At 39.8% G+C, this 20,833-nt stretch overlaps 2 protein-coding genes across 4 annotated transcripts; both read left to right on the plus strand.

Annotated features, from left to right (window-relative positions):
• Positions 1 to 4: 4 nt before the first annotated feature.
• On the plus strand, positions 5 to 7,342 carry TMEM70 (transmembrane protein 70). Of its 2 annotated transcripts, none has more exons than XM_071421140.1 (3): positions 5 to 377; positions 1,972 to 2,083; positions 3,188 to 7,342. In XM_071421140.1, the coding sequence occupies exons 1-3, from the start codon at positions 252 to 254 to the stop codon at positions 3,643 to 3,645; spliced, it is 696 nt and encodes a 231-aa protein (XP_071277241.1). In that variant the 5' UTR covers positions 5 to 251; the 3' UTR covers positions 3,646 to 7,342. The 2 variants fall into 2 exon arrangements, with proteins under 2 accessions (XP_071277241.1, XP_071277233.1); XM_071421132.1 differs by lacking the exon at positions 5 to 377 and adding an exon at positions 392 to 918.
• On the plus strand, positions 3,221 to 17,987 carry LY96 (lymphocyte antigen 96). Of its 2 annotated transcripts, XM_071421192.1 has the most exons (7): positions 3,221 to 3,289; positions 9,565 to 12,178; positions 13,280 to 13,409; positions 14,382 to 14,471; positions 15,368 to 15,496; positions 16,369 to 16,421; positions 17,387 to 17,987. In XM_071421192.1, exons 3-7 carry the CDS (start codon positions 13,316 to 13,318, stop codon positions 17,474 to 17,476), a joined length of 456 nt encoding a protein of 151 aa, XP_071277293.1. In that variant the 5' UTR covers positions 3,221 to 3,289; positions 9,565 to 12,178; positions 13,280 to 13,315; the 3' UTR covers positions 17,477 to 17,987. The 2 variants fall into 2 exon arrangements, with proteins under 2 accessions (XP_071277293.1, XP_071277284.1); XM_071421183.1 differs by having other exon boundaries at positions 9,565 to 13,409.
• The last annotated feature ends 2,846 nt before the right edge of the window (positions 17,988 to 20,833 follow it).

Genomic DNA, 20,833 nt, shown 5'->3' on the forward strand with positions numbered 1-20,833 from the left:
GGCCCGCCATGTCAGGGTTCGGGGGTGTCGGCCGACAGCAGCTGAAGATGAGCGAACGCGTGCCCGGCTGGCCAGGAAGGCCAGTGGCGTCTTGGCTTGTGTGCAGAATGGTGTGGCCAGCAGGAACAGGGCAGTGATGTACTCAACGCTGATGAGGCCGCACCTCGAGTTCTGTGTTCGGTTCTGGGCCTCTCAATTAATGCACAGCATCGAGGTGCTGGACGCTGTCCAGAGCAGGGTAACGAAGCTGGATGAAGGTTCTGGCGCACGAGCCTTATGAGGAGCACCTGAGGGAACTGGGGCAATTTAGCCTGGAGAAGAGAAGACTCAGCGAAAACCTTATGGCTATCTACAACTCTCTGAAAGGAGAGGTTGGGGTCACATAGGTGGGGTCACAAAGTAATGGCCTCAAGCTGTGTCAGGGGAGGTTCAGGTTGGGCATCAGGAGGAATTTCTTTACAGAAAGAATGTTAGATATTGGAATGGACTGCCCAGAGAGGTTGGTGGAGCCACCATCTCTGGGGGGCGTTTAAGGGATGATTTGATGTGGCGGTTAATGCCATGGTACAATTGACGTGGTGGTGTTGGCCACAGGTTGGACTCGATGCCCTCAGAGGTGTTTTCCGGCCCAGCTGATTCTGGCATTCTGCGGCTGAGCGGGAGATGCTGACGGGGGCGCCGCGGAGCCTCCTACTGCCGGAACCAAAGCGCGGCGCGGCGGCGGCGCGCCGGGGGCTGTCAGAGTGGCACCGCCCGCCGTGTCCCCGGTGCGGCCGCGGCCCCGCCATGCTCCCGCTGCTCCTGCTGCGGGCCGTCCCCGCCGCCGCCTGCCGCCGAGCCTCCGCCTCCGCATGGCTGCGGGGCGCCGCGCACCCCGCCTGCCGCCACCGGGCCGCCGTCGCTGCGAGGCCCCAGCAGGTTCTGTGTGGGGGCTGTGGGGACTGTGTGGGGACTGTGGGAGCGGAGGGAGCGTTCCCGCCCCCCGGGAAGGGACTGGGATTGGCAGTTTTGCCCTTAGAGGATTTTGAGGAGGAAAGCGAGGTGCTCTTCGGGGCGTACGCTCAGGTGAAACCCCACCTGCAGTGCTTTGTCCAGCTCTGGAGCCCCCATCGACGTGCGGGGGCGAGTCAGGAGGAGGCCGCCAAAATGACTGGAGGCAGGTAGCACCTCTCCAGCGGTGAATGATTGGGGTAATTGAGTTTGTTCAGCCTGGGGAAGAGCCGGCTTTGGGATGACCTAATTGTGGCCTTCCAGTACCTGAAAGGAGCCTCCAAGAAAGTCCTGTAGGGAAAAGGGTCTTTTTACAAGAGCATGAAGTGCCAGGACAAGGGGGAACGGATTAAAACTGAGAGTAAATTTAGCTAATCTAAAGGAAGCTATTTAGCTAATCTAAGATATTAGGGAAAAAAAATCCTTTTCTGTGAGGGTGATGCACTGGAGTAGGTTGCCTAGAGAAGCTGTGGATGCCCCAACCCTCAAGGTGCTTAAGGCCAGCCTGGATGGAGCTTGGAGAAAACTGGCGTAGTGGAAGGTGTCCCTACCCCCAACAGGGCTGTTGAAATGGATGATCTTTGAGGCCCAGTTCAACCCAGGCCATTCTATTATTTTATGATCAGAGATGTGATGAGCACAGATGCCATGAACATCTCTCTGCAAAGCTGTGTGTAAAGTGATTGCTGCCTCAATTATCGGTAATGGAGTTGCAAATATTTCATGCTAATTTGGGATATTTACATGGTAAGTTACTAAAACAGTCAGGCAGCGTATTAATTGGAGTTTTTGGGCATGCTTTGGAGTGTAACCTAACTTTAATCCTTAGTTTGAAATGGTTAGGCTGAAATGCTGGGTTCAGGGCAAGGAGAAACTTTGTCTGAGTGTGTACATGTACATATATGTGTGTATATGCATGGATAGGTAGATATAAGGTGTAATACTGATGTTCCTTAGCCCTGTACTGGTTTCATCTTTCAGGCTGCATCTTTTCAAGGAGTGGCTGTTCGAAGCCTCAGCACATCCTCCCCTCATGATCACCCTGAACATGGAAGATTAGTTTATAAAGGAAATTTGGCAAAGACAGTGTTGGGTATGTGACTCAAAAGTGGTTTATATTGCCTTTTTTGTTGTAGTTTTTTAAAACTACAACTACTGTTGTAGTTTTAACAGTATTTAGTAACTTTAAAATGAAACACTAAAAGTGAGTGTTCTCCTTTCCAAGTTTGCCAGAATCTGGATCATATGCACAAAAAAGGGCAGTGGTGGTGCTTGGTTTCTACTTCTCTGCTTGGGTGTGCAGAGAGCTCTGTTCATCTCTGTAACCCCTTAGCCTTCTTTGGCTTCTCTTGAGGCCCTTGAGGTTGGCTTATCCAGCCCAGTAAGCAACAAAGATGAGCTATAACTGCTGTTTACATTCTGTGTGCTTGGAAGTGTTCCTGAAACGCTTCCCAGGCAGGCAGGTATTATGATGAAGAGCTCCATCTCTAATGAGACTTGCAAATCTTTCTTTGGCCAGTGAATGTTACAAAGACCTAGTGAAGGGAAAGCCACTGGATGTTTTCTGATACACATCTTTGAAATGTGCCCTAACATACTTACTTGTCACAGCATCTTGGGCTCCTGGTTTTCAGGGTGATTTAAGGACTGTGGGTGGTCCACAGCCCTGGCTACTGTCTTTCAAGCCACATGGAAAATGGGTGGGGAGTACTTGTTAATATTTAGTAACCCAGGGTTTGTGCATAGCAACCTAGCTGGCTTCTTTGTAATACACACTGAATGTCAACATTAGTTGTTGGTGAGGGGAGAAATTCCCTGTCTGCCATCTCTTCAATGAGCACCATTACGTGTGTCCATGAATGGAGTTAAGTCTCATTAGAAATCAGTTCTTCTGCCTGTGAAGGCAGAAAAAAACTTCATATGTGAGCATAACAGCTAATAGCTGGCTGCATCACAGAAATAGAGCCACCTTTGATAAACCCAGCATGAAGGTGCAAACAAATCAGAACAGTGGCAATAAGGCAGATTGGGCTTTCAGTGGTTTCTCCATAAGCTTAAAAAAATAGGGAAAGGGGTTTTCATTAACTTCATCAGTTCAAGTAATGGCACTGTTATGTGGTAGAAAAATACAGGTAATTGTAGAGAAAATGTTGCTCATAAGTGTTAACCTTTATTTTCTTTGATTCCTTTTATATAGGTGTGAAGTTTTTCTCTTACTCCACCAGCATATTCAACCTGTTCATGATGCCCTACATCATGCTCAAAAGTGGTATTGGAGTGGAAAGTTTGCTTGTCCAAGGTGCCTTTTATGGGTTGATTGGGATTTTTACGTTTGTAACTCCGGTTACTTTGCATCTCCTTACAAAAGGTTATGTGATCCGGCTCTATTATAAAGATGAAGTGGACACCTATACAGCCATTACCTACAATGCCATCTTGGCAGAAAAAGCAACTGTTTTCCATCAGAAAGATGTAAAGATTCCAGACATCTCCAAGATGTTTACAACATTTTACGCTAAAACAAAGTCAATGCTTGTTAATCCTACGCTTTTCCCAAATCCTCAGGATTATAACCATCTCATGGGCTATGACAAATCCTCAATTTTTAAATTTGAGGATTTAGAGGCGGTAAAGGAAGCTGATGAAAGGAAATAATTTGAAGATAATGTCAGTATCATTGTTCATAATGCAGTACTATATATGTGAAAGAATGTAAAAATCTATTACACTTGCTTAAGTATCAGGGAGCTGGAGTTTTCCATATGCATTTTGGAGTGTATAAAGAGAGACACTTATTAAAAAAATATTGCAAACAATGTGAGGATTTCTTTAGAGTTAATGACATAAAATACAGTAAAAAAGGAGATGCCTAGCCCTGTCTTTTGCTTGTTTATTCTTGGTTTGATGGTTGGTTTTAGCTCTCCAGAGAACTGTAAAATGCCTGAGCTGTGTGGCAGTCCCACCATCTCTGTGTCAGAAGACACTCATTTCCTATCAAGTATGTAGTTAAGATGTTAAGCTTTAAATATTAATTGTACTTAATCTGAAAATACCAGGCTTTTTGTTGCTGCTGGTGATGGTATAAAGGGAGTGATCGAGGCTTTCCCTTCCCTTTGTGAGACCATGGGTAGCCAGGAGGAGTCTCTGGAAAGCAGACAGGTATTCTTGTGAATTCCTGCTACAACTCCCTCCCAGAGGAGAGAAGAACATGGGGAGAATGGCTGTGTATATATAGAGCAGTAAGTTCTAGCCACTCAAGGGTACTCACAGGTAAACTAAAGTCCCACTCCAAGCAACCCTGTCCCCAAAGGTGGAGAGCAAGAAGCTTCTCTTCTTGGGCATGGGAAAGCACCGTGACATAAGATTGGCTCTGTGAGCATCCCCCTGACAAGAGGTGCTGTATTTGAATCAACAAAGAAAATTCTAGCAGCTAGTGGTTAAAATGCATTCTGTCAGCTTTTATGTAAGGTGGGGAAGCAATTGTGCCTTTGAAGAACACATCTCTTGATTTTCAGGTGAAGAAAGCCACCTTTTACTTAACTTAAAAAGGGGAATCTGGTCTTAGACTGGTTCTTCTCCCTTGAGTGTGTAGAAGTTGGATTTAAATTTTTTAGCTGAAGGCACATAAACTGACAGATACTTGTTTTCAAAGAATGAAGGGCCTTAGTATTTTGAGACATAAAAATTACTGAATTGAAAAAGGCCCAAAATTAGAATTCTTTTGTGTTAACAGTGCCCTTTGTAATAAGAAAATCTGATACTTGCTACTAGTCACCCTGATCCTGCAAATAAAAAAAATTATAGCTAACTTTCAAGCTGTTTCCTAAGTTGTAGTTGAAAAACTGTATTTAAAAGTCTAAATGTCTTCCAATACTATTATTTCAATTTCCTTTTGTAGGATGACACCACACATGATAATTAACAAGGGTTTTGAATGTTGCTTTTCTGACTGTCCTCAATGTACTTGCTTAGTAATTAAAAAGCAAATTGTCCCATCCCAATATTTTTGAGGCAGTTTTTTTGGGTTGGCGCAACTATAATTTTAAAAGGGTGATAATGTCTTGTTAAGCCAGTATCATTTCATGGGTAGCAATAATATATAAATAAAATTTTCATAAAGTTATACTGAACATGTAAGGTTCAAGTTATTTTGAACAAGCAATTCTGATCACCTGGTTGTACTATTTGTCCTCATTGAAATGATGTTTTACACTTAGTTAAAAGTAATCTTTGTCTGATGCATTCACTCACTTCTTTTGGTGCTTGCATTGAAAGATGAGGTTGGCTTGATCTTCCAATGACAAATATGGGGAGAACAGGAAATAGAGTTTGCTGGAGAAGGTAAAGGAAAGGCCCCAGAATTATATTGATGTACTCCATAAGCAATATCAAAATCCTCATCTTTTCCTTCTGACTGCAAAAAGTTTTCATTTCTAATTTTGAGATTTGGCCAATTCAGAATTAAGCAGCAAGAGTAAGATATCTTCATGCTAGTGACTAAATTTCTATCTATGGAAGATAAATATTTTTCTGCTCATGTTCTGATAGTGAAAAGCTAGTGAAGCTAGTTGGTGGCTTTCTGACACACAGATGATTAAAAATAATATTAAAGAATCCAGAATTCTACCAGAAGATAGGTGATCATTCTGGCTGGGATATAGTCTCAGAAAAAATACTTAATACTTCCAATGTGCAACTTGAAAATAATAGAGCAGTACTTTTATTAGGAAAAAGAAGACCAGACTTACTGAAGGTACTCAATATTCTACTTGCTTTTGCTTTGTTTGCTGCTACACTTAGATTGGAATTGTAGGACCATTTAGGTTGGAAAGGACCTCCAAGATCATAAACTCTAACCATTAAGTCAGCACTGCCAAGTCCACCACTAAACCATGTCCTTAAGTACTACATTTATGTATCTTTTAGATACCTTCTGGCGTTGGTGACTCAACCACTTCCCCAGGGAGCCATGCCAGTGCTTGACAGCCCTTTCAGTGAAGAAATCTTTCCTAATACCTTGGCTAGACATCCCCTGGTGCAACTTGAGGCTGTTTCCTCTAGTCCTATGGCTTGTTACTTGGGAGAAGAGACAGATCCCCACCTTGGTACAACCTGCTTTCAGGTTTTAGAGCCTGATAAGATCACTCCTGAGCCTCCTTTTCTCCAGACTGAACAACCCCAGTTCCCCCAGCTGTTTGTTCCTCATAAGACTTGTGCTCCAGACCCTTCACCAGCTTCACTGCCCTTCTCTGGACACACTCAACACCTCAATGTCCTTTGTGTTGTGAGGGGCCCAAAAATGAACACAGAACATACTTCCAGATATGTGACTGGTTTATATTGTTGAGAGCAGTTATTCACATTAGAATCAAAATAAAGGAAGGGAATTGTAATCCAAAAAGACTTCCAAGATGTATTTCTTCTCTGCTCTGGGTTCTGAGCAGTCTGTCTGAAGATATTTTTTAGTGCATTGTCTGCATTTCCAAGTGGGAAACTCTGAAGTGCTTTGTGTCTTTCTGCAGTAGAAAATGTGCATAAATCAGAGCAGGCCTTTTTGCTACTAACAAATCATGCAAGGGAATCAACTGTGGTGTGAGTGTTTCAATAAACAAATTACTACCAGGTAATTCCCAAAGTCTGTTAGCTCTATGTCTGTTTAACAACCCTATTAATTATGTGAATGACTATTTTTTCTAGTGTATTTTTTTTCAGTTTCATACACTTGGTGAAAACCAAGTAGTAAGTGCAGAAGTATTACTGCCTGCTAACATTTTCATCCCTGAAAGCTGTTGATATTTCTTTGGGTGTAAGTAACTTGTACATGATATGGAACGTCCCAGGGTGACGTTATGATGCTTGTATCCCCAGTCATCTGTTCTGTTTATGCTGGATATGATGTTCTGTGCCTTCAAGACTGGCTCTGAAGAGCAAATGTTTTGTTTTGTTATCAGCCTGCTCCCCCACAGCTGGTGGGACACAGAGTCGGGGCAGTACATAGCGCTGCTTTTGCTTTTTGCTTTGCTCCTGCTTTGCTCTTGCTATTGCTTCTGCTCATTAGTTAGTTTAGCTAAGCAGTCTGATTTTTTTCCCTGGACTGGTTTTTCTTTCTCTTTCTTGGAACCACTCGAACCTGCTCCAGACTGGGACCTGGGAAACACCGAGAGTTTGCACCCTGTGGCCTGCAGCAGCTATCCCCAGCACCAGAGGGGCTGATAACAGAGCAACCACCCCCAAGACAGACTTTCTGAATTTGTCATCTTTTTCAGAGTAGTGAAAGAGTGTTGTCTGGTATTGCTCATTTTGTGTGCCGGCGGGTGCTGTGCCTGTTAAATAAACAGGTTCTTTCCACTTCTCTCTGAAGAATCCTTCCTGAACCAATTGGGGGAAGGGGCCATGTGGGTTTGCTTTCTGGAGGGGCCCCCTTTGGAGGTTTTCTCCCACATTTGTCCTAAACCAGGACATGGAAGAAACTATTTATGAGATCTAAATATGCTTGTACATGTGGAGGTTCTGAAGGAAATACTCATGTAGGAGCCCAGTTTTCTGAAATAAATGATTTACAAACTGTTTATTTGAAAGGCAATGCCTACCGTGAAGGCTGACAGCTCCAGCAGCCTTTTCAGGACCAACCAATCAGTTGTGCATAGCAGCTGGACACATCTTACCTTGGGCCCAGTTTCACTCAAGCTGGTATGAAGAGCAGGAATGTATAAATGTGTATCAGCAATAGTGTGGCCAGCAGGACCAGGGCAGTGATTGCCCCCTTTTACTTGGCACTGGTGAGGCCACACCTCATGTACTGTGTCCAGTTTTGAGGCCCCTAATTCAGGGAGGACATTAAGGTGCTGGAGTGAGTCTAGAGAAGAGCAATGAAGATGGTGAAGAGTCTAGAGGGTAAGTCCTCACTGAGAGGAGCAGCTGAAAGAGCTGCAATTGTTTAGCCTGGAGAAAAGGAGGCTCAGGAGACCTTTTATTAGAGGAGGTTGTAGCCAGATGGGGGTCACTGATCTCCCAGGCAACCAGCAACAGGATGAGAGGAAATGTCCTCAAGCTGTGCCAGGGGAGGTTCAGGTTGGACATCAGGTGAAATTTCTTCATAGAAAGGGTGATTAGACTTTGGAAAAGGCTGCCATAGGTTTGACCTATGACCAAACAGCACTGTGCCAACTACAAGAGGGGATTGAGTGCTACATCCAGTCTTGCCTTGAACACCTCCATCTGTGAGGTTAGTTTTGGCATATTTTGGTCCTTTCCACTGCACCTCACTTCATCCCAGACAATTTTCTTGTAGTCACTAAATTTTACAATTTTCTTTCTTTTTTTTCTTCTATTCCATTTCCTTTCGGGAAGGGAAACAAAATCTTGCAAAACAGAAAAGAAAGACTTGCAAACACTCTGGAAAGGAGATAGGATCAAATGAAATGCAATCGAAGCAAAAACAAAAAATCAGAAAATTGGGACATTTTGTGACTACAAGCAAATGGACCGGGATTAACGAGGTGCAGTGCAAAAGAGCAAAACATGCCAAAACTAACCTCACAGATGCTGCAAAAGCAGGGAAAAAATCAAGGAGGAAGACAGAACTTTGAGGAGAAGATATGAGAGACATGGCATGGATACTGAAAAAAAAAATAAATTCACCAAAGTGAAAGCCATCAAAAGGCATGGGATGCCATGAAGTGCAGGGGCTTGGACCAAAGCTTACCAAAATTGATCCCCACTGAAATTGCAAGATTTCTTTTCCTTTTCGTAAAGGAGTTCTTCAAGGAAACACCCTCTATATGTTGGACTCTGTGATTTCACTGGTCTTTTCCAACCTAGCTAATTCTGTTACTCTTTATGCAATTACTGAAGACTCCTTTCTAGACTCATTCTTCCTATCCCTTTCCAGCCTTTAAAGCTTCCAAAAAAGGGCATGGATGACTGTTTTTTAATCTTTTCCCTTTGAATAATAGTCAGGATATATGCAAATTTTTCTTTTCAGACTTTTACTACATGCTATTTTCTTGCTGGTGACCCTCTCCCTTTCTCAAGTTTTTAGCCTTGTCCACATTATTATTCATTAGTCCCTATCTGTTCTTAATTATAAGGTACAAAGTTCCTTGTCATTTTTTAAAGTTATTTTTTGAATTAAATTATCCTACAACCCTCTTTCTTATTTTTTTGTGCAAATGTAAAAGTTTTTGATGAGGAAATTATCCCTTTTTGGTACTTCAAAGGGAAATGTTTAAAGCTGTGAGGTACTTCACGCTCTTAACCACACCATAGAATTAAAAGTTAACTAATTTGACTGGACCTTGCTTTATTACATACCAAAGTCATCATATTGGGAAAGATGAAGAAAATCTGTAAATTTTTTCATGGAACCATGGGGGGTTGATTTAGGTGATGGAAATTTCATGAAAGTCTCTTTGTGCTGTAAAAATTAAGAGCAGACGTGAATTATTACAACTGCTCAACATAACTTAATAGGGTGGAAACTTGCTAAACTGCTGTAATTTGGTTGCTCTGGAGTTCTGTGTCCATACCACAAATTTCTTCATGTCTCATACCATGGATTTCTTCATTCCCCAGTGTATAGCATAGCCTGCTGCAGACTGCATGAGAAATGGGACTAGTATGCTTAGCTGTGAGTTGGATCCACTATAATAAGATTATCCCAGAGCTACACAGACCTCAGCAAGCAGCTATTTTAAACATGGAATAGCAGAGAACAAGAGCAAACAGCCACAAAATATGTCCAGCTGTCGCCCTTTCTAGAATTCCATGGTGGAAAGTGTTGCTGTGGTGTGCATACTGTGAGCCTCAGGTAGGACATCTCCCTTTCTTATCCCTTCATGCTCTTCTTTCTCTTCTTTTTGGAAATTTTAATAGTTTAATGAATACTTCAGGGTACAACTGTAAGTTTTAGTCCTAAACTTGGCTTGCAGAGAATAAACCATAAGGCTACTGGCAAGAGGCAGGGAGTTATTTCCAACATAATAGTTTGCACAGGAAAACCATACCACCTGGTATGTGTTTGCTGCATTTTAATAGTTTCCAGTGGTTTAATGAGATATATTCAAATCAAACCACTAAGCCAAAGTTCATACAGCATTTAACAAAACATATTCAGCATAATGCACAGCACTTTTTCTATATTTCAAAAACTCTTTCGTTCTTAACTCAAATGCTACCAATGCACCACTGGATATGTGCCAATGCACCACTGGATATGTGCCAATGCCCTGCTCTTGGTTAGGACTCTTATGACACTCTCAAGCATTTAATCAGTTGCTTGTAGAGGAAATAAATCCTCTACCTCTTTATTGTACCCCTGGGCATGACTTTCTTCTTCCACTATAAACATTGTCAAAGATAAGGTGAGGGGATTCAAGAAGAGTCCACAGTTTTCTATTCTTCATGCTGATAGTTGAGTTTATTTTTATTTTGTGAATGCAGTATTATGCCTTACATAGGGCCCCTTTACATTCTAGTGCCTTCAGCATCAAACCTAAACCCACAATCAGAAAGAATAAATGTCTGCTTCCAGGTGCAAAACTATCTACTTCAAAAACTCACAAATGGTCCTGCAAGGAAAATTATTACTGCCTCTTTCTTTATTTAATAAATGTTAATATCTTAAAAGAGTTTTCCATTAAAGTGAAATTTTGTTACATGCCAAAAGCTAGGATATAATCTTTAATTCTGTCTAACACTTTGAAATTGAGTACTTTCCCCTGTTATACTGGTGTACTGTTATTTATTTTTCTGTGATGGGATATTATGATCATGCATATTAAAAATCTTTCCAGAGGGCGATGTTAATGACTTACAAGTGCTTATCTGGTCAATGTACTCACCTGCAGCCAACAATCCAAATACAAAGTGATTATTTTGAAAAGCAATCAAAAATAAGTTAAGAACTTCTTGGATGCATTGCGAAAGAAGATAAAAATATCCTTAATTATTTTAAGGATTTTAACCACAAATCAGTGAGGAACCTTGGAATAAACTTCTTTTCTCAACATCTCAGATGTAGCAAAATTAAAAGTCATAGGTATGAAGTTCTAGATTCTTTAGACTTAAATTTGTGTACTGTTAATTGGACATGAGAGCTGGTTCCTACAGAATTTACTTGCAAAGGATTTCAAAATAAATGAAATATTGCACTGACAAAGCCTCAGTGAAGTAACATTATTGTGTAGCTCTTTCCACTTCTCCTTCCTTTTTGCCTTCCTTCTGGATTGGAATACATAAGAAAAAGATTATAGTAAAGAAAAAAGATTTTCTAAAATTAAAGTGTATAGAACTTCATAATCTTCTGCAGTGATCCTCATACTGACTTGAAAGGAACAGAACAGACTCTTCACACTATTAGTGCACTGATTTGGGACTTTGGTGGTCATCACAAGACATCACTTCTATGAACAGCTTTGATGTTGGCAGGAAGTGCCACAAGCATCTAAAACAGAATTTGCTGAAAGTATTTAAAAATAATTAGGGTTATTTTGATTTAATGACAGTTTGACCAAACACAGCAGTCAAGGTTGTAGGCTTTATAATCATGGTCATAAAGGATATTTTAGCTATGATACCAGTAGTGCTTATTGTTCTTATTTTCCCATTTAGCCAGCCAGATACTTTTAAATTGAGCTTTCTTACACTGACTTTTTAAAGCATTTGAATAGTCTTGTGCAATAAAAATGCAATAAGGAAAGATCAGAGGTTTCTGCATGTGTCTGTCTGTCTGAGCCACCAGGGGGGACTCATTCCTCATCTATAACTTTTCTGCAGCAAGTATCTGAAAAAAACACCCATGCCTGAACCAGGTCTAGAAAGTCAATTCAGCAGAGAGTTTGTCTTCTTGCATATTAAGAGAGCTTTCTGTAAAATCTTGTAAATCTGCATCGCTCTTTCCACTCTGCCCATGAGTGCATCAGCCACCCAACGCATTGAGCAGCAATGCCAGACCAAGTCTGGCCACAGAGGGACCCGTGTTCAGCTGGGAAATCTTGTATATCACTGGATACGGTCCATGCCACCCCCTGCCCACCTCAGACTGACCTGGCACTTGTGCTAAACCTGTTGGACTGACAGAAGACTCAGCAGAGAGCCTGGCTTGGCTTCTCAGAGGTTAAACTCCTTCACACCACTGGTCATGGCTTTGTGGCTGAAAGGAATATTTTTTTGGCTGTATGTGCAAAAGGTAGCTCTTCTTTCATAGCTGTTTCACAGCTCCTTTGTGACTGTCTCACTACTGCATTTCTTTTTTCCAACTATTACAGCCTTCCTGATTTATTTCAATTTAACTGTGTGTCTTACTATTTTTAAGCAAAATTTGTCCATCTTGAAACAGAACTGTGTTATTGCTATGATCACAAAGATGTTTTATAGCATCCTGTTAAACAACAGCAAAAATCTGTGTGTGATGTATGTACTCTGGAGATCTGTCAGGAAAGTTACATAATTTTGAATTCCCAATTAAAAGCCAATACTGAAAATTTAATAAAATTTTGAACTCTGTCAGGCCAGTGGGACTCTTCTTGTGGTCTATAGAAAGATTTGGAAATACTGAAGGGAGTTCTCTAGCTGCATTAAATTTTCAAATTTTTGTCTTATTTTCTAAATTATTTCATGTAGTAGTTAATTATTTGGTACTTTCAGGCACCTTTAATTAAATTTTCCCTTTCCTTAATTAATTTAGGAATTACCCCCATCTCTGGGCACAATCAGTCATGGTTTTTGTGCACATCATAACATCAGATGGTTGCATTCAGCTCCATTTGAAATACATCATGTAATTGCATTCCTTCAGATGTCTGGTGTATTCTTAAAGCATGGTGAGCTTTGTAAGAGGCTCACATGAAAACCAGTGAGAGATACTGGCTACCATAAAAATAAAAGAATGGACTTGGTTTTCATCAGTTGTGAATTTTTCTCTTCTCTAATATGTGCAGGAAAGTCTGTGTTTGAAATTATGCCTTTAAAAATCTTACCCCTGATGACTCAACTAAACTTGCTCATTACGTGCTTCTGGTAATCATAATGTCATTTCACTTCCCCATTTCACACGATTTTCTCTTTAATTTTCCACTCTTGGTTTCACTTGCATTGTCTGAGGAAAATGTAACAACAAAAGCAGGAATTCTTTTTCTTAACAAAATTTAGTGTGAAGATAACTGACAGTGCTGCAGTAGAATTAACCAAGATTGCAGAGAATTTGATAAATAGCAGAACTTACTTTCCCTGAAGACATGTGACTGATGATGACTGTGCTGAATTTTCTTCCTCTTTCTCCCAAATGAAGTTTTGTACCATCGGATACTGAGCAAAAAAAGTAACTATGTTTGGACTCCTTTTTTTCATTTTATTTACCCCTGGAGTCAGTGAATTAATTTGTACATCATCAGATCTTGAAATGTCGTATACTTTTTGTGGTAAGTAAAAAAATAGGTAATCCTTTTGTTAAATTTCTGGAATAATTACTGTAGTCTGAGTGTGGATTTTCTTTTGAATTTGTTTCTTTTCTTTCTATGTTTCTTTGAGAAATACAGAAAAAGAAGTATATTTCTGTTATTAATCACTCTGTTATAAGAATTTTACTTCATAGGCATAAATCTTACCACAAGGCTGGTTCCAGCAGCTAGGAGAGAGAGAATTTTATTCTCAAGTAAAGTAGGCATGTTTTTGTTCAGGAAATATTAGAAGATAATGGATTTAAACTAGTTTTGCAAGTGCTCTGTTGTATAAATTATACCTATTGAGTTAACCAGTATGTTACAATGAAAAGCTTGAAGTATGTGAAAAAAAAGAGGGAATGTTGTATTCTGTCAGGCTGCAGTACCAATCAGGTTCTGAGACAGCATGATGTGTCCCTCCTTGCCCTGTCTGTGTCATGGGCTGATATTTTGTGTATTTTAAAAATGCAAGGTGGGTCAGTCACAGAGCAAATCTACTCAAAGGTTCATTTGCATTACCTGGAAAATATGCTGATGCATTAAAAATATTTTTAGCTCTTGTCAGCATGATTAGCATAAGTAGGGATATTTTCAGTAGAAGACCATGCTGGTTTAGTGCTAATAAAAAGTTTTTATATCTTCAAAAGAGAAATAAATGTACTTCTGTCTCTGTTTTTTGTGTGCAAAATATCATCAACCAAAAATTTACTTCTCTTTACTTAAAGAAATATGATACTGGTTTTGCCCTTTAAATGTAAAAATAATTAATAATATAATTTTAAAAACATTTAATATTTACCACATATATTCTATTGAGCAATTTTATAGCATATAACTCAAATACATTTAAAAATATATTTGTGGGTTTTGTGTGTATAACTGTATATTCTAATTATTTTTAAGGAGAAACCTATTCACACTATCAATGTGAAATGATTTTTTTTCCTGTAGATTCTACAGCTCATTCTTTCATGTTTAATCTGACACCTTGCAGCACAAAGAACAAACCTGTCTGGAAGGCTAATCTTACCTGGATTCCAAGTGAGTGTCTCTTAACTAGACAATTATATTCTGGAAATGCTGAAAATGAAATACAAATGAAAAATTGACACCTCATTCTAAATGCCATGTGACTTAGGAAATTGGTTTCTGGGGTTAAAAATGGAACAGATAAACTATAGCGATGGACAGAAGTGATGATTTGTGAAATGTGTTTGAGTTTTACTTGGAGCAGTTACCAGAGCCCTGCACGCAGGACTGTCACTGTAAATGCAAATCTGTGACAGTTTAGGTGTATGTGCATTTTGGTCTTCTGGCCTGGACAAGATCCAAGTCTTTTAAAGGAGAGAGAGTATCATCAGGCTGTCCAACTATGGCAGGGCTTCTATGAAGAATATGCATGTTCCAGAAGCTGGAAATGGTACTGCATTTTGTGTGCAAACCTAACTGCGGTCTTTAAACCCAGCTTTAAGCCAGCATGCTCAGCTAATGAAATGTTTAGGACCTGGCTGTATCATAAACTTCCCCTTCTGCTTTAGGTTTACTTCCCTTGAAAGACATTTTTACGATGCATTCATGATAGTTTCTTTGCAACACCTGCTTAAAACTAAGGTCTTCATTTGAGCACCTGTTTAGGGTAGCTGTGAAGCTGAATGAACTCTGTTTCCTTTACTAAAGAAATTAAAACACATTTTGAAATTTTTCTCCCAAATATTTTTTAAGACTAAATTTTTTTTTTTTTGTTAAAAACAACAATAGGTTTTTTCCTTTTTTTCTGGAAGTAGCAGTTTGAAAGATATATACCTTTTTAATTTTGGGGGAGTCTTACAAAAATACAGTATTTTGGCTAAATCTAGTTTTTATCTAAACAGCATGTCTCCATATTCACTTTTCCTCCCCACCAGTTACCATTTTCTTACTTGCAATGTTTTAATTAGGAAGTGACATCCACTTTTTGAAGATTGTCTTCAATGTCTGGTATGATGGTGCCAAAGCACTCCTCTGGAAAGAACTCCTCTGCAGCGGAGCTGACGATGAATACTCACTGTGCGGAACACTGAAAGGAGGTTGGTGTGAAAATACATGGTGCAAGAAACCCATGCAAACAGAGTTTTATCTCCACAATCTAGACCTTGCTTGGCAGGCAGCAGACCTCAGAGCAGGCAATGCTCCAGTGCCAGAATTCCAGTGAAGTAGAAAATATCCAAATTCTTTATTTTAATATCCTTGTACTGCAGTTTCCATCTCCATAAATGAGGGTTACTAATATCCTTCATCTGATGAGGACACTTATTCTGAACATCTCTAAAATTACATGGAAAGCTTGCATTTGACTGGACTGAACAGGAAATTTGAGAGGCACTGTGAGCACTACTAATATCCAGAACAAAGTTTATTTAGATATGTGTCTGGATGGGTTTTTTAAGAGATTTTATACACCTAAGTAGGATGATTTTCTTTTTTTTTTTTTCCAATAGAGAAGAGTGAATCCTTTGGTGGGGGCTAACAAATATTAACACAATACATGCTCAGATTCAGAGAATCCAGGCAGGATGTCAGACTAAAGGCCAAAAAGATCTGTAAGGAGGTCAAAATACAGTCTATTTTCCTTCCTTTAAAAATCAGTATTAGCTCTCTTCAGTTACCATTCAAGTGAACTACTATTACAAGTTAAATTACTGGAGTTATCACAGTAGGATTTGTCTGGAGGAGATGTTGCAGGAGCACTGTGGTTAATTTCTGTTTTCTGATGTGGTTTCAACCAAAAGTCAGAGCTCTGAGAGAAGAAACAGATGAGGGCTTTATCAGTGAAAAAGTAAGTGACATTGGCAACTGCTGCTGAGAGATATTCCATATTGCTTTGAAATTATTTAGGCAGTCTGATTGATGGCTTTATGGTTAAGTAACTCTTTGTATTATAATTATCTCTGTTTTTCAGAAACACTTGACTCAGCATTTGACATTAAAGGCTCAAGATTTGAATTTCCAAAGGTACTTTTCAATGTTTTATATAATAGTAAAATCACATACTTACAGGTATATTTTGTTCTGAAGAGAGATGTTCACCCAAACTGTAGAAAACAGAAGAGGAAATGTCAGAAAACTTTCTTATAATAGAATTGATGACAATAAAATGATAGCATCTCTGAAATGCTAGATATTCTAGGGTTATTATTCCTCTACCTTTCTTCCTTTATTTTATAAAAGAAAAGACCAAAGTAATTGATTAATGTCACCTTAATTATTCTATTTTGTTTGGTAAATTATTCTCTTTCCTTTTACCTGTTCGAGTAAATCCATTCATATTCCTTCTGCCCATTTCATTCTTTATTTTACATTCTCTTCACATGCTGCTCTTTTACTCCATGAAACCATTTTCAAAGATTTGAAATGGGGTAACAGTATCCAAAAAGTAAAAGCAATGCTCTACTGTTAAACCAGGGGCAGCACCACTCCTCAGGTTAAGCCATTCTCATCCAACAACTGCTTCATCAGTTGTCTGAGCTTTTCCAAGACCCTTATCAAGACTCTTAATTCCTAAAAATGTCACTAAGAAGCTCCTACTGGTCCAAAATCTCCACCATCCCACTTAGCTCATGGGCCTCCACAATCTAACAGCTCTTGTAGCCCCAGAGCTTGTAACAGACAGGAACATCCTCTGCCATGAGCTGTCCTCCTCTCCATGAGGAACTCATGGTAGACCTGGCACCTCCTGGTGGGACTCTGCTAGACCAGGAAATGCTGTTCCTGAGTAGGCTGGCCATGAGAAGGAAGGTGAACACTTTTATTTTTATGCACTCATCTACCTGACTATACCTATGAGAACAGTCCCTGAAGGGAATGTGTCTTTTTCAGTTCTAACAGAAATCACCAGAACCATTCCAAGAAGCCACTTAGACAAGAGCAGGCAGTATTGTGGACTAATTTTCTTTTGTTTTTTTTCTTCCTTGTTTTAGGGCAATTATAGTATTGTTGTGCAAGGATTCTCTGATGATTCTGAGAATAATATGCTCATATGCTTGAATTTCACCATGATAGTAAAATAAGATGCTTTCTGAGTGCAACAAACTTCTCAAATAATTCCAGAATATGGAGGTCACTTCTGTGAGCAACTGGAATCCAAGCTGTGAAGAAAATGCACACTGAACTTCCTGAGGCAGAATACATCCTGTGCTGTCTGGGAAGCTATAAGATATAGTCTTTCTCTTTTGTAGCATAGCCATAATCAGTTGCTCAGCCAATGTGCCCAAAATTTCTGGGAATCAGGCATCCTGATTAGTCCACGGAATTACCCGGACTGGGTGTCAGGCTGGTCCTGCATTTTGGTGCTGTGCCTTGAGTTACAATAAAGTTGAGTGCTTCAGACTGAGCTAAAGTAATCAAGAAGTTTTGAAGTTTTGAAGTGCCAGAATCAGAAGTTCATCAGTGTTCAATTTAAAATAACACAGCAATTGAATTTGGGAACCCTGTTGTGAGGTGGTGGGGGGTGGTTTTTTGGTTTGTTTGAGTTTTTTTCTTTTCTTGTAACAATAAAACTTGTTAGTACAATCAATTTAAGAGATGGTTGTTATTCTCCTGTTATTTTGTGATGTTTCTTCAGATGTTTCATATTGTTCTGCTCTGTTTACACCAAGCTGAAACAGAGGAGTAATAATTTGTTATGTGGTAGTAGCTGATGTAGATAAAATCCAAGGTGGAACACTTTTTTTCCAGTTACACTGATACAGCACAGCTGAATTTAGCCATCCAGAGCTGCAGCTGCAATCCCTTAGAATGTTTTCAGCTCTTGCTCAGAGTCCAAGGGGCAGAGGCTACACACACTGTGTCCTTCAGAAGTGGGAGGGTGGTGTCACACAGCAGGTTGAGCTATTCCTCAGTTATTCCTCTAAGGTATTTCTAAAGTTTTCCTGTAGCTTTTACCCCTTAGGCAGCTGACACTAAGTACCCACCTGCCCTCTGTTGCTCCTCTGTGCCCCAGACCTTCAGTCAGACTTTGGTGGAGTATGAGATTTGGTCCTTAGGAAAAGGGCTGTCCTTTTCCAGACAGCAGGGCTGGTGAACTTAGTGAGCTCAGAGACTTTTCCCCAACTAACAGGACACTGTTGAAGCTGCACATTGTGCTGGCTACTAGTTCATGCTGTCTAGCAGATTGCTTCCAAATGCCTGGAAAAAATTAAAAGCCAGAACAAACCAACCTCTTTCAGACTGTTAAATACCAAGCATGAAAATTAGAAGTGAAGCTTTTAATCTCACTTTTTACAGAAAGAAAGATGTTTTTCAAACTTGGTATCAGAAAACTCAAGGAAAAACCCAAGTTTGTAGATATTCTATTTAAAACTTGGTTTTAATCATAGGTAGTTTGGCTAAATAAAGAAAAATGATTAAGAGTCAATAAAACCAGAAGTAGAACTGCATAATGACTGAAGATTAGAAGCCATGATTACATATAATTGATGGTGGCAAAGCATCTGTGCTTTCACTTGGTCCACAGACCATTCCAGGAGTAGTCCAAGGTGGAGTATTGCAGCATGTTCTGCTTATGTTTGAGCTGATTTACTACAGTTGTGATCAATTTATTCCTAACCTGAAATACCAATCAAAAAGTAGCCTGAGAGCAAGACAAGTGATACTTACCTTTCTTCTTCTGTTTTGCTTATTTCAAATAGTGTCTGTTTCAAATTATTGACCTAAGGAACAGTCTTACCTCATTATGTCCCTGTGTATGCATTTCATGGCATCCAGCAACCACAGGTCTCAAAATCATCTTCAGTGACAAGATTTCTTGAGGGTTTTTTTGGCCTGAATTATTTGGGGTGTTAGAAGAAATATTTTGTTTATTAAGCAGCAAGTAACACAAGAGAGATTAACACTTCTGGAGATCAAATGTGCACATTCATGTGCTCTATTTTACATAAGCATGTTTTAATGCATTATGGATATTACAGAAAATTTACAGTACATGTAAAGGTATAAATAGAATTTCTGTCTCTGAATAGAGACATTTACAGATAAACATATGCACTCAGTGTCTTGCCTTGCAGACTTTTTCAATATAGATCTTCAGCTGAAGGGTTATAATTGTACATGCCAGCAGATAGGACAGCAAGGCAGAGGGCAGGAGCCACACTTTATAAAGCAAAGACTTTTCAAAGACCTCAAGTTTTCTCCTTCTGTGACTGGAAATGTCCACTTATTCCAGTTCTGGTGAGTTCCACACCACATTCTCCCCTGGACAAGAGGATACAGATTTTGTAAAGTGTCAGATCATGCAAACAGCTTACCCTGAAATTGCTGTGATACTGTAGGGTGAAGGGCTGAGCTGAAGGCAAAGCTTTGCTCTTCATGTCTGGTTCCTGGGACAGAGTTCTTAAAAAGTTTTCTTTCCTTCTGCTGCTGTCCAGAGCTGACAACAGTTATCACAGATTTCCTTTCCAAACTTCCCTGAGCCCATATTCAGGGCTCCACAGCAAAGAGCAGTTTCCTTAGGATGAAGTGAGCTACTTGGGCTCTATGAAGATTAATCTGAATGTTTCCCCTTTCTTCACTTTATTGGTCCAGTAAACTTCAATCCATTTTTTGCTTCTTCATTTTCTGCCTCTGTCTAGAGTTGGAATGGTGTGAAATAAAACGCCAACTAAGATTTTCTTTCTTAAAATATTCTATGAGAGCTACATGCCCTGAGATCCTTGTATTTTGCCAGGAGTTCCAGTGAAATGTGCAAAGCCTCCTCCTGTGCAAACAAAAGTAAATCAAGGAAGGTTTTGTGTTTGGCATATTTATGTGAAATTAATATCTAGAGCCTTCACAAATACCTCTTTTTCTCTCCCTCATTACTGTTGTTTTCAAGAGGCTGACAGGATTTTCTGCAGATGGAAAAAGAGCTTTTCTTCACCCCCTCACCCTCTGTTGCCAAATATGTAATTATGAGAAGAAGCAGTTCCTGTACAATGTGGTTTCCAAAAAGACTGCACATTTTGAGATGTGTTATTACAGTTTTATTTGATAAAAGCCATAAAGTATTCATAATTTCAAGTGAGTGAAAGCCTGCTGACCACAATAACATGTACATTTGCTGGCTGAATTTGTAACATCATTTGAGATAGATGCACAAAGATAATTCCATGTAATTCAGGTATCAGCAGCATCTCTTGTGTCCAGGGAAGCAATTCCCTTGGTCACCACTTAGCTTGGATGACACAAAGCACAGAGACTCAGAACAAATAAACTACATGGTCCCTGCAGCAAGAAGGAGTTGGATTTAATGATGCAGGAGATGTGTCTTGATCTGTCTTACAGGGATCAAAGGAGAACCATAGCAGCATAAATCCCTTCTGCACAACATTTTTTCCTTGGTGGAAAGTGCTAGCAATTGCCTTGGAAGGGTCTGTGCAGCACATTTTGCT

The sequence above is a fragment of the Agelaius tricolor genome, unplaced genomic scaffold (genome assembly GCF_023055355.1).
Source record: "Agelaius tricolor isolate 1412-34295 unplaced genomic scaffold, bAgeTri1.0.p SCAF_2, whole genome shotgun sequence".
In the NCBI taxonomy this organism is placed as follows: domain Eukaryota; kingdom Metazoa; phylum Chordata; class Aves; order Passeriformes; family Icteridae; genus Agelaius; species Agelaius tricolor.

What these genes read in the sequence shown, in the direction of transcription:
- TMEM70 (XM_071421132.1), top strand. Translation starts at nt 664, where the DNA reads ATGCTGACGGGGGCGCCGCGGAGCCTCCTACTGCCGGAACCAAAGCGC. An exon ending in TCGCTGCGAGGCCCCAGCAG is followed by an intron (nt 919 to 1,971) that starts GTTCTGTGTGGG and finishes TTCATCTTTCAG; the next exon opens with GCTGCATCTTTTCAAGGAGT. An exon ending in TTTGGCAAAGACAGTGTTGG is followed by an intron (nt 2,084 to 3,187) that starts GTATGTGACTCA and finishes CCTTTTATATAG; the next exon opens with GTGTGAAGTTTTTCTCTTAC.
- LY96 (XM_071421183.1), top strand. Translation starts at nt 13,316, where the DNA reads ATGTTTGGACTCCTTTTTTTCATTTTATTTACCCCTGGAGTCAGTGAA. An exon ending in TAATCTTACCTGGATTCCAA is followed by an intron (nt 14,472 to 15,367) that starts GTGAGTGTCTCT and finishes TGTTTTAATTAG; the next exon opens with GAAGTGACATCCACTTTTTG. An exon ending in CAAGATTTGAATTTCCAAAG is followed by an intron (nt 16,422 to 17,386) that starts GTACTTTTCAAT and finishes TCCTTGTTTTAG; the next exon opens with GGCAATTATAGTATTGTTGT.